Raw genomic sequence first — 12,513 nt, 5'->3', positions numbered from 1 at the left:
GAAAGTCGTTCTCCCGGGGCCGGGTAGTGAGTGAGGGCCAAAGCTGGGTCTCTGCCTCCCTGGAGCTTCCAGTTAACGTGGAAGCCACATGCGAGTGGGGCGACCCATACAGATAATTACGCACGGTAATTCGGTGCGTGGGGAGCGGGGGTTAACGTGGTCGGGCGGGTCCGGAGAGGCAAGCTGGGGAAGAGCAGCTGAGAGGCGAAGCACCTGTGACACAGAAGTCAGCAGGTGTGCACACGACAGCTGGGGGGGGCGGGGGGCACCCCCGGGGGCCCAGGGGGGTCAGGACAGCGGCGAGGTCAGCTCGATGGTGCGTTGGGCAAACGGGGAACGTGCGGAGCTGCCGCGTAGCCAGGGCTCCGTGTCACATTGAAGAGATGGGTGTTGAGACCCGGGAGCCTTGGTTAGGTACGTGGGTTAGACCGGACGCTGGTACCGTTCACTGAGCTAGAGCCCCTCGAGAGGTCGGACACAAGAAGCTTGGAAGCCTTGAGACTCCCAGGGAGAGGGGCCGAGCAGCCGCACGCCTCTGATACGTGCTTGGGTACTGGTCAGAGGCGGCCAGAGGCAGAGAGCAACGCCGTTTCTTTTAAAATTAATATTCCTTAAATTTATCACAAGCACCGCACCACGGAGGAGGGAGGGGGCCGAGGCCCGGCGTCTCCCCCAGGGTCACGTAGTTAGTAAACCAGGGCCGGTAACGGATCCCCGGATTCCAAATCCAGAGCTCGTCGCGGCGCTCGCGACACTGTCAAGTCTTCTTTACCCCCTAGGCCTCTGCTCCCTCATCTGATAAATGAGACGACGTGTTCGTGGTTTTCATATTTGAATGTGTTTAAATTTTTAGCCGAGAAACCCTTTGATCGAGCAAAATCGCACCTCGGGGCCGCTGTGCCCTGCAGGTAAAAGCTGAGCCGCACCAGGGGCCCCGAAAGCCACTGGTTTCCGTGAACGGGGAGCCCCCGCCAGCCTGGGGAGCGCACGATGCCCGAGCCGTCCTGCCCTCGGGGGCCCCGAGTGGAGCCCTGGCTGCCCGTGAAGCCGCACCCATCGGTCCACCTAGAACCCCAGGGACTCACGGAAGAGACGGTCCCTGTTCCGACCATTACGTGGCCTCGAATGAAAGAAGCACTTGGTGAAATGCTTTGCGGCGAGGTTCCCGGATTGCTAGGAGGCAGAGGGGAACCCACGCTGTGTGGGGGGCTCGTTAGCGCATCAGCCTTTTCCCAAGGAAGGGAAACCACTGTCTGCGGGTAGACGGGGTGCAGCGTAGCCGAAGGGGCCACAGGAGCGGCTTCCGCGGCGGGCCGTCTCCCCGCGAGAGCTCACGGTGGCTCCAGGTCCCCCGCACTGGGCCCCTGGGGATGCTTTTACCCACCGACGAGACCTCCCGTCTCTGGCTGGTGCACGTGTGGCTGGTGCACGTGTGGCTGGTGCACGGGGAGTTTCCTGCCCTTCGCTCAGCCCCCGGCCTCGGGAGGGAGCAGTGAGCAGCCCAAAGGGAAGAACCAACGGCTCCTTCGTGGTCGGGGGCCGCGGTCAAACAGAGCCGGCCCAGGTTGCAACCTAGACGGGCGTCCACGTCTCCCTGGTGGGGAGGGGCCCTTCTCCTTTTAGTCAAGAAAATCAAGTTAGTTTGTCTTTTAAATTATAAAGCCCCGTCTGAGCGAGATCCAGGTTCATCGGAATGACTGTCCCATCCTTCGAGGTCAGGAGAGCCTTCCCAGGAGAGGCCGCGTCCTCCGTGGGGTGGGCGCGGGCACCCAGGAGCAGTCATTAGGGCCGGCCCCCTGCCTCCGGCCGGCTCCCCCATAAACCAGCCATCCTTTGGGTCCGACGCGGCCACCCATCCCCTGGGCGTGTCCCGAATGTAGGTCCCCGGGATTGGCGTGGAGTGCGGGAGTGCCTGTTGGGCAGATGGGGAAACTGAGGCATTGCACGGCTGCTCGGGGGCTGAGGTTGCCGGTCGGTGTCCTGCGCATCGGACTGTGGGTAACGAGGTGCCGGCAGCGTCTTGGGAGTCGGAGATCCCTGCGTTCCGCACCCCGTACTTATTTATTTTCCTCCCACTGCCCTCATCCGCTTCACGGGTTGAGAGTAAGTGTGTGAAGCCAGGAGGAGCGTGAGACTCGCGGCCTGGCCCGAGGCCCCGCCGTATGCGGGCCGTGGGGCCTTGGGAGGTGACTGACCTCGCCGTGTCCTGGTTTCCCTGAAAGGAGGCGCTGAAAGCACCCACCTCCTCGTCTGCCGTGAGCTCGCTTACGCGGGTTGGGGTTTGACACGGAGCGCCGTGCCCCGAGAGCTACGGAGGCATTTTTAAAGCTGAAGTGAATGCCTAACGGACTCGGAATTTCCTTGTGGGCTTCGTGACCCCAAGTGGAAGGGGTACTAGGCTGCAGATACACACACATCCCCCAAGCGTTTATTTGGCTTTCTTTTCCTCCGATAGGATCAACTTCCCAATTCTTTTCCCAATAGTGGGGGAGGGGGGTGGCCGGGGTCAGTATTACATTAAAGAAGCAACAGCTCGGGTTTCAGTCCTGCCTCTTGTCCCTCGAAGGCCTTTCCACCTTCAGTAAATCACGTCCCCACTCTGTGCCTCAGTTTCCCTCTATGCACAACAGAAGAGCTGCCCTTATGTCGAGTTGCGGCCAATCCCGAAACTCTGAAATACAGAATCACAGGCCGAGGCAGGTCACATCAGGGTCACCCCAGGGAACCCAGACTTGGCCCCATCTCTGGAGCTGATCCCTGAAATGGGACGTGACGTGAAAGGGCACCCGGACACCTTCCAGCAGGACCGGATTGCACAGGGGGGGCTCGACCCGCCTCAGCTCTCTGGCACCCCTACAGGTGACGCCCAGGGGACGGTCGGGTTGGCGCCCGCTCTGTGGCCCTCCCTGCCCTCCTGGGGTCCTCAGTGGGCGCCTGCGGGGGGCTCTGGTCCTTCGGGCGGCAACCGTGTCGTCCAGGATCGGCTAATACAGTTCCCATCACTCCTGCATTTACAGCTCCCCTTCTCCTGAAGGCATGTGCTGGGGGGTCTTGAATGCTGAGCTGGATAAAAAATGTGGGTTAATTGATGCGGAGACCATATCAAGTCCGGATGATAGTGCGCATCGTTATGCCGCCGGCCTTGGGATGCCGGAGTCCGGGAAGGCAGGGTGGGGCCTGGGCGAGCGGAGTGAAGCGGGGGGTGAGGGTGGGGGGGCTCCCTGCAGGGCGGCGGCCCCTGGCCGCCTGGTCGGGGCCCACAGGGGACGTTTCCTTGGCAAGCCCGCGTTGCCGGGTGGTGGGTCGGCCGGGATGCGGCTCGGAGGGGGCCGCCCGGCTCAGCCCTTCTCCTCGGCCTTTGTCTCTCTTGCCAGATGAGTTTAAGTCCTTTATGAAGCGTCTGCCCAGCAACCACTTCCTGACCATCGGCAGCATCCATCAGCACTGGGGCAACGACTGGGACCTGCAGAACCGCTACAAGCTCCTGCAGAGCGCCACCGAGGCCCAGAGGCAAAAGATCCAGCGCACGGCCCGCAAGCTGTTCGGCCTCAGCATCCGCTGCCGCCACAACCCCAACCACCAGCTGCCTAGGGAGAGGTAGGTGCCCCCCCAGCCCGGCGCCCCGCCAGCTCCCACCCACCGCCGCTTACTCTCCCCCGTGCAGAGGGTGCACCTGCGGGCGGCAGGCCGGGCCTTGGGGGGTCCAGACCACCCGTTCCCTGCGTCCTCTCTGGCTTCTCTGCTGCTGGTTCGGGCCCCCCCACGCGCCCCGGGTGTCTCCCCGTTGCCTGAATACGCCCTGAACTTTCGGCCTCTGCCCCCGGCCCGAGCCCTCGGCCTGTGGGAGGGAAGCCGACGGTAGCCCTGACTGCTGGGTGACACGATGCTGGGTGCTTCGGATGTATTATCTATTTCATTTAAAAATCACTCAACCAAGCGGATTTTTAGCAGCCCCGTCTTAGTGGTGATGAAACCTGGTTAAGCAGTCAGTCCGCTCCCTATCAAGGGCCTCTGGCCAGAGCCTGGGGTCAGGGAAGCAAACAGGGGACAGGCCATGAAAACTTGAAGGAGGCACTCCGTGGCTGGTGTGTGGGTGCAGGGCTCTCCCCGGAGGCCGGGAGCCGCCTTCATGGCCCAGAGGCCTCGCTGGCCCTGCTCTGGGCTCGCAGGACAGAAGCACCTGCTCTACACAGATCTTAGGGTTGATTTGCTCCCTCTGGAACCATCAGGAAGGAGCCAGGATTCAAATCCAGGCTGTTCAGACCCGGTTCCCCCGGCGTGTCTGTAGGGGTGCGTCTGCCCACCCCCTCGAGGCGGCTCGAGTCAGCAGGAGGCAGACTTGGGGGCCGTGCACCTGCTCCAGCCAGCACAGCTGCGCCTCCGTGCGTTCCACATGCAGGGGGTCGTGTTCCACTTCACCGGGAGAGAAGAGTCCGGCTAAGGGGCGCCCGGCGGCTCAGTGGGTTGAGCGTCCGACTCTCGGTCTCGGCCCCGGGCCTGACCTGGTGGCTCTTGAGACCCAGCCCCACGTCCTCGTCCTGGAGCCCTGCACCCTGCGGGAGCCTGCTCGGACCTTCGCTCCCTCCGCCCCTTCCCATGCTCGCTCCCTTTCTCTCTCTCCCAAATATAAATAGATGCGTCTTTCAAAAAAATAAGGAAAAGAGTGAGGCTAAGTCCCGTCGACTTAACAGATCCGCCGTGGGCCACGCGTGTACACGCACGGTTGTGGGCCCTGTTGTGCGGATCAAAGAACAAGCTCCGAGGGGTCAGGCCATGGTCCAGAGCTGTGGGGCACATCCGCAGTCCCCACCTGGACGTGACGGAGCCCCCAGGGAACATCTACAACTGTCCGAGGACATTGTGAGCCTCGGGGTGGGCGTGGGCGTCCTTTTGCACAGGGCCGTCCCCACCAGAGTTACCCTTCTCCAAGTCGGTGGTGCTGAGGCTGGAAGCCCCGACGTGCAAGGTCCCCGGCTCCACGAGTCTATATACGGGTTCTCCATCACCCCTCGGGCCCGTGCTGCTCTCCAAGCACACCCCTCACCCCTGCCACCTCCACGCACCCACCTGTTTTCCTCCTATTTTTCCAGACTCAGATCAAATGCCACCTCCTCCGTGAAGCCTTTCCTGATGGCCCCGGCCAGCACAGGCGCCCCCTTCTCTAAGTCCCCGTCCACTGCCCGTCTTCCCTATTGCTCCTCCTTGTGCATTCTGGGCTGCGCTCGTCTCCGCCTCTCCCACTCCTGCCAACTCTCGGCCCGTTGCTCTGCGCCCGGTCCGTGATCATCACTCTGTGAACCGAACAGGATTTGCTCTGCCGCTTGCTCCCTCGTTTCAGTGCCGTAGGAGCAGGACCTAGGAAGGTGGTGCGGTCATAGGACGGCTTCCGTGCCACCTGCAGCAGGTGCCAAACCGCCCCCGTGAGCGCCCCCCTGGACCCCACCTGGGCCTCCGTCGCGTGCCCTGTGCCGGGCACAGTGGGGGACTCGGAAATGAACACAGTGAAGGGTCGCCCCCTCCCCCGGTTCCGCGGGGCCATCTCCCCCGTGTCCTCACGGGGCATCCCCTCTGTGCATCTGCTTGGGGCTCACCTCAGTGACCTCAGTGACCTCGTTTCGACTTAATCTCCTCTTCAAAGTCCCTCTCTCTGGATAGAGCCACATTCTGAGGCCCCGAGCGTGAGGGCTCCAACATGGGAACTGGGAGGTGGGTATAACAGCCCAGAACTGCAGAGACGTGGTCCTTCGGGGAAGAGACCGTGCGCCCCAGGATTCGCCACACGGGATGCAAACCGGGAGGGGAAGGGTAGCGTTAGGCCGGGACCAGACTTTAAAACGGGTCCATCTGTCGATTTTGCTGGTCGTCAACCTCAGAGGGTGGAGCCGAAGGTCCAAGGCCCCGTGAACGGTGTGGACGGACGCATTTATGAAAGGGGACAAGAGCGTCCAGGTGCAGATCTCAGGGCGCCATCAGTCAGGCCTGGAGGGTTCCAGAAGGAGGGCGGCCCCACAGGCGTTGCCGGGAGGGAAGGGGGAACAGAAACAGTGATGGGGGAGCCCCAGCCCCAGTCAGGGCACTGCATTGAGACCGTGCCTTGCACTGGCCAGCCGGGGTCCTTCGGCGCGTCCCCTCCCTACCCTGGGTGCAGGTGTCCACAGGGTTCCCCATCCATGCGGGCCGTGAGGCTGCAAAGGTCCCGCCGCCACCGGACCTGCAGACGTGGCAATAACACTTGCCTTCATGTGAAGTGTGAGGACTAAGATCTTAAATTTTTAAAAAATATTTTATTTATTTATTCATGAGAGAGGCAGAGACACAGGCAGAGGGACAAGCAGGCTCCCTGCAGGGAGCCGGATGCGGGACTCGATCCCAGGACCCCGGGGTCACGCCCTGAGCCCAAGGCGGACGCTCAATCCCTGAGCCCCCCAGGTGCCCCCAAGACTAAGTTTTTAAAATTTGAAAAAAAAAAAAAAAAAAGCAATGCCTGACTCAGTTAACAGAGGGCTGGGGGTGGCGGGGAGAAGGAGGCGCTGCCGCTGTATCTGCAATCCCCAGGCCAGGCGAGGTAGCTCACTTGCTCCTCGCCGGAACGGCATGAACTAGGTTCCTGTGCCGTCTTACGATTCCTATTTTACAGGTAAAGGAACTGAGGTGCAGGGAGTCTAATCACATGCCCAAGGTCAATAAATGTTAATTATTTTATTGTTACTTCAGAGAAGTGCTTGCCTATAAAATTAAGTGGTAATTCAAATCTAGATAATTGGAGCTCAGGTTATTTTTAAAGAATTATTTATTTATTAGAGAGAGAGAGAGAGAGAGAGAGAGAGCATGCACGTGCATAGGGAGAGGGAGAAGCAGACCCCCCCCCCCCAGCAGGGAGCCTGATGCAGGGCTCGACCCCAGGACTCTGGGGTCACACCCTGAGCCAAAGGCAGGGGCTCAACCGCTGAGCCCCCCGGACGCCCATCCGTGGCTCAGTTTGAGGCATCCCGAAACCCTAACAGTGGGCTGGGAAGCAAAGGGGCCTTCTGGCCATCGACTGCTGCCAACAAACTCAGCCCAAGACTTCGTGGCTCAGAGCCGCACTTTCTGACAACCTCTCCTGAATCTGTGGGTCGTTACGGGGCACGGCCGGGGTCAGTCAGGCTGGCCGGGGCTGGGCTCAGCTGTCCCTCCCACGGCTGGCCAACCGCCGGCTCTGGGCGGGGAGCTCGGCTGGCGCTGCCCGGCAGCCCGCCCACGCGCCCCATCCACGGGGCCTGGGCTTCCCCAGCGTGACAGCCGGGGGCTTCGTAGATCTTGGCCCTGGAGGTCAGACAGCGTCACTTCCACCATGTTTTGGTGGCCAAAGTGCAGCGCAGACTCAGGGGCGTGAGTACTGGGAGGCGTGGGTCTCCGGGGGAGAGCGGCACCTGCCAGGACTGGAATCATTCCTGGGGGTTAGGTGCCACGGGATAGGGTGGGTGCACATGGAGCTAGACGTGACCGTCTGACGTGCAGGGCCAGAAGGCCCGTATAAGCCCTAACAGCCTCCCACTGAGCCGCCGTTGTAGCCAGCAGGAGGGCTGGCCAAGGGGAAGGTTCTGGAGCCCAGCTACCTGGCTGCAAGTCCCAGCTGTGTCCGCGGCTTATCCTGTAACCCTGGGGAAGTCCACACCGGCTCTGAGACTCCATTTTTCTCCTGGGTAACACGGGGCTTATGATAGTGTTTCGAGGATTAAAGGCCTTAATGCACATAAAATGCTTAGGACAGTGTCCGGCACACGGAAAACACGCCGGTGCATGTCAGCTATTTTCCTTAAAGATTTTTAGTTTTTTATTTATTCATTCATGAGACCGAGAGAGAGAGAGGCAGAGACCCAGGCACAGGGAGAAGCAGGCTCCATGCAGGGAGCCCGATGTGGGACTCGATCCCGGGTCTCCAGGATCAGGTCGTGGGCCGAAGGTGGCACTAAACTGCAGAGCCACCCGGGCTGCCCGGCTATTTGCCTTATTGTCATTTTACGAGGTGCTGACATTTGGCCTGTAAGGTCTTGGCCTGTGGCAACTCAGCGAGTTCAAGTGTTGGTAACGACGATATGCGTACACGGTACACGAGTGTGCATGGCCCCCGTGTACGTGTGTCTGTGCACCTCTATCCACATGTGTGTGTTCCCTCAGGGATCCACGCGGAGCCGGGTTTCTGTCTGCCCCCCCCCCAGTACCCGGCTTTCAGTACTTGCTAAATGAGCACGGCGGACCGACCTGCCGAGCTGGGATGCCCACGTATCCGCGCCCGCTGGTCCTCGTCAGTCCTCTGTGTGCATATACGTCACCCAGCCCTCGTCCTCTCTGCACAAACTTGCTGGATCGGACTCCCAGACATCAGCGGGAACTGAGGGGGCACACGTGTGATTAGCTTGCCCGAGGTCACAGGGCAGGTGAGTGGCAGGACTGCAGTTGTCTCACTGGGCGGGTGCGGGCCCCGAGCGCCGTGCGGCAGCAGAGACCCGTAGCTGTGCTTGCTTGGGGCACCCCGTGTGTGGATGGCGACGGCAGAGCAGGGTTGCTCGTTCAGGTCGTGGGGGTGGCGATGGAGCCGGATGAGAATTTCATAGGCTGGGATGTAGGAAGGGGCTCATGCTGCGGTGCTGCGGGACCCCGAGTCCTCGGCTCTGGAGCCCGGGCAGGCTCACCAGAGGGGCTCGGGCTCCGGGCAGGGCTGCACCAGGCACACCGTCACCCACTGTAGCACCACGACCGCCTGCTCTGGCAGCACTGAGTCCTCCCATTTTACGAGCAAGGAAGTTAAGGCACAGAGATGTGGACTGACCTGCTGAAAATCACGCTGCGGGGAAGAGGCAGGATTCCCGCCCCGCGGTCCTCTCCTGTGGCCTCGAGGCTCGTGTCCCTGCTCCCGAGGCGATGGCCCAGGGGGTTCACACCGCCTGCCTAGCTACTCACTGCGCAGTGATGGAAATCACCCCACGTTCCTTGCAGAGAAGGGGAGGAGGACACAGGAATGGGGAGAGGGAGGAAGAAACGGGAAAAAGGGGCACGGGAGGTAGGAAGGGAAGGAGGGAAGGAGGGAAGGAGGGGAGAGGGAGTCGATGGAGCCCCAACAGGTCAGCCTGGCCAGTGCTGAGTTCGGCAGGCTTCTGTGCAGGCCCACAAACGCCGACTGACTGACCCGGCCTCCCAGCCCAACGCCAGGCGCTGGGAGGCACCCAAAGAAATAAGCAACAGGGCCTTTGTCCTCAAAACATCATTATTTAGGGTCAGGGTGTGCTTCTGAGAAGGACAAACTTTCCAGGACAGACTGGCTTTGAACCAGAGGACCTGAGTTCGAGTCGTGGCCAGAACTGGTCTGTAGCAGGTGCTCCAGAGAACACGGGCTGCAAGACCTGGGCCTTGCCGGGGCCGACGCAGCCCCGGTGCCGAGCGGCTCCGTCCCCTTTTTGTTTATGGGAATTCTGACTCCGTGCTCACTTGGGAAAATAGAGGGATCTTTTTTTCCTTTAAAACAACCGGACTCAGTGCCCGCGAGGTCTTGCCGGGCTGTAGGAGACGTATCCCTGGGAGAGACTGAGACAATGACAGTTCAGCTCCCAAAGGGTGTCGGGCCGGCAGTTAAACCTTAGTCAATCTGAATGAGTAGCCGGTAGTTCAAACCACAATCTCTCGCCCTAGACGACAGTGGCCTTGTAACCGTGTCTCCCAGAATCTGCTGCGCCCACTTTGCCATCTGTGCACCTCGAGGAGGTCAGAACCCCACCTGAGGTGGAGGCCACCACCCCCCGGCCTGTGGCCTCCCCGCTCAGCCTTCGGGGACTGACCCCGGCCTCAGGAGCAAGCGCAGCATCTCCAAGGAGCCTGCGGGGCTGCCCACCTCTTCCCTGCCCGTCTCTTCTCGGCCCTCACAGCCCAACCCACCCCCCCATCCTCCCCTAAGTACCAAGAGTCGTCCCGCTCCACGGCGCTCCGCACGGGCCGTGCCCTCTGCCTGGAACGGACGGGCTTCCTTTTCCTTGGCCACACTGCGCCCTTCAGATCTCCGCCCCAAGGGCTGTGTTCCTTGCGCTGAAAGCTGCTGGGACCTGTTTGATAGGCTCACCTGACCCCCGACTTCCCACGTGAAGCCCCACACCTCAGGTTGCACTAGCACCTTTGCTTACAGGTTTGTGCACGCCTCGCGTCTCCTGAGCGACCGTCAGCCCTGGGCATGTGTCTGTGCCCATGTCCTGGACCCCGTCGTTTTATTTATTTATTTTTTTAAAGATTGTATTTATTCATTCATGAGAGACACACAGAGAGAGGCAGAGACGCAGGCAGAGGGAGAAGCAGGCTCCCTGCGGGGAGCCCGACGTGGGGCCGGATCCCAGGACCCCGGGGTCACGCCCTGAGCTGAAGGCAGACGCTCAACGCTGAGCCCCCCAGGCGCCCCTGGACCACTCTACCGTCCTAACCTCCCAGCGTGCTAATCGGCACACAGTGGCTGTTCAGAACACATTGTTCACTGAATGGACAGGTGAATTATTTTCTACTTGGCAGGGGTTCCCAGAGGCACGGCGACGTGATATCGTACAATCGCGTCCCGTCGCCACATAAATGATTCAAGGATTTTTCCACGCATACCGCGCATGGTTAGAATGTCCCCCGCCCCCGTTCGTAAGCGAAGAAACGGAAGCCACAGGGCGTTAAGTGACTTGTGCAAGGTCTCTCGGGGGCTTGGTAACTACGCCAGGATTAAACCTGAGGCCCTCGGACTGTGGCTGCGCCAGCAGCATGGTCAGATGGAAACTGCCGAGGGAGCGTGTCTCTGGCTGCCCTGGATGCAAATCCTCCAAGCGTCTCTTGCTACATATGCGACTTTGTGAAACGTACCGTATTGAAGACAAAAAAGAAACAAAGGAGGACAAACATAGGCATTTGCCAGGATCTATGAAACGGAATGAGGTGGAGAAAAGCCCGCAGCACTGGGTAGGTCCTTAACGTCAGTGGGGTTGGCTGGCTCTTTCCTGCATGCTGTCTCCTGGCTTTCAGAGAGGTCATCGAATATACCGCAAGGCAAAGCGGATCCGCGGCACTTTCACTTGAGGGCGGGCGGCATAATCATCGGCATTTTCCGATGACTCTGGGTCTTTGGTTTATTTTTACGCCTCATCCATCGTCGCGTGGCCTTGACCCGGCAGCCCGGGCCTTCACCACGCACACTGTAATTATGCATTGTTGAGAGGAAAATCTCTTGGGGGCGTCCACCTCAGGCTCGAACCCCAGGGCCGTAGCTTCTGAACCCATGTCAGCTTTTCACATATTTCCTGCTCCACACGGTGTTTAATTGGTATCTATGGAAAGATCCTGGCGCCCAAGATGATCGTTAGCTTTAGGACGATGACCCTCGGTATCCACAGTGGTTTTGATTCTTCTCTCTGAGCCCTGTGCTTACTCGCCTCTGGATTTCATCTCCATAGGCTCCCGCCGTGGGGCGGAAGGACAGGACTTCTTATATTGTATTGAACAGGAGTCAGGTTCAGTTTATTAGGCTGACAGTCTCTGCTCCGCCACTTATTAGAGGTGTGACCTCCACAAATCTCTAAACCTGCCCCAACACTCCGTTTCCTCATCTGTACGACCAGGATGATGAGACTAGCTACCCTGTAGAGTCGACGTCCCAGTCAATTTATAGGATACGTGTGGAAGCCCCTCGTGACTTATAACGAAATATGCAGATGTGACACTGACATAATCATCACGCTGGTGGTAAACCCTCGGTGTTTGATGAGGACGCTGTCTCTGCCTCCAAGAAACGCGTATTTCCACCCAAGAAGACCAAGCGTGAGCCCGACCCCATGTGGCAACATACTAGAGAGGCAGTGGGATTCACGATACCGAAGACTTCACACTCCGGAGTCCCATAGGCCAAGAAGAAGGTACAGTAGCTAACAATGCAAATTTGGTACAGTATCAAGGTATCCGAGCTTCATTTTTCTCATCGGTATGCTAGAGATAAAACTAATACCTAATACCTAATCAATAAACCATTGACGTTGGAAAATCAATAGAAGAACGTCTATGCCACGTTGGGCTTAGGGTAAAATGCCAAGGCCCCCAGTTCCTTCCTTACCAGACAAAATTAGAAACCGATAATTTGTCAGTTAATTGAGAAAGTTAAAAATAGGGAATCCTAAAATGTACATACATGCCGCACATATATAAACACATTTTATTTTAACTTAAAATATATACATGCATATTCCAGGCAGCCTTTTGAAGTAGGGCCAGAATCTTTTCTGAGGATGCTGGTATATTCTATTTGACATTTTACTGGCTTTCTTGCCTAAACCACACCCATAATTGTATAACATTTCCAACCTCAGTTTATTCAAAGTGGAGCAACAGCTTAAAGACTCTTAAGAAACAATCTAAATGTTTATAGATTTCCATGCCCCGGTCCTAATCATTTTCAGGTACTTCCCCTTTATTTAAATCAATGACATTTTTTTTTCCTCCAGCAAATGTCTTTCTAGAATCTGT

The 12,513-nt window shown here is 58.8% G+C and overlaps 1 protein-coding gene across 2 annotated transcripts in view; it reads left to right on the top strand.

Moving 5' to 3' along the window:
• Positions 1-12,513, top strand: part of BRINP1 (BMP/retinoic acid inducible neural specific 1) — a 167,270-nt gene that overhangs the window by 138,843 nt on the left and 15,914 nt on the right. For both annotated transcript variants that reach the window (XM_025432373.3, XM_025432372.3), the window contains one exon: positions 3,375-3,597. In XM_025432373.3, coding sequence (XP_025288158.3) covers positions 3,375-3,597 — 223 coding nt within the window. The remainder of the gene's footprint in view (positions 1-3,374; positions 3,598-12,513) is intronic.

Source organism: Canis lupus, chromosome 11, assembly GCF_003254725.2.
Source record: "Canis lupus dingo isolate Sandy chromosome 11, ASM325472v2, whole genome shotgun sequence".
NCBI lineage: Eukaryota > Metazoa > Chordata > Mammalia > Carnivora > Canidae > Canis > Canis lupus.
Note: the sequence above shows the minus strand (reverse complement) of the source record. Positions and strands in the feature narration are given on the sequence as shown.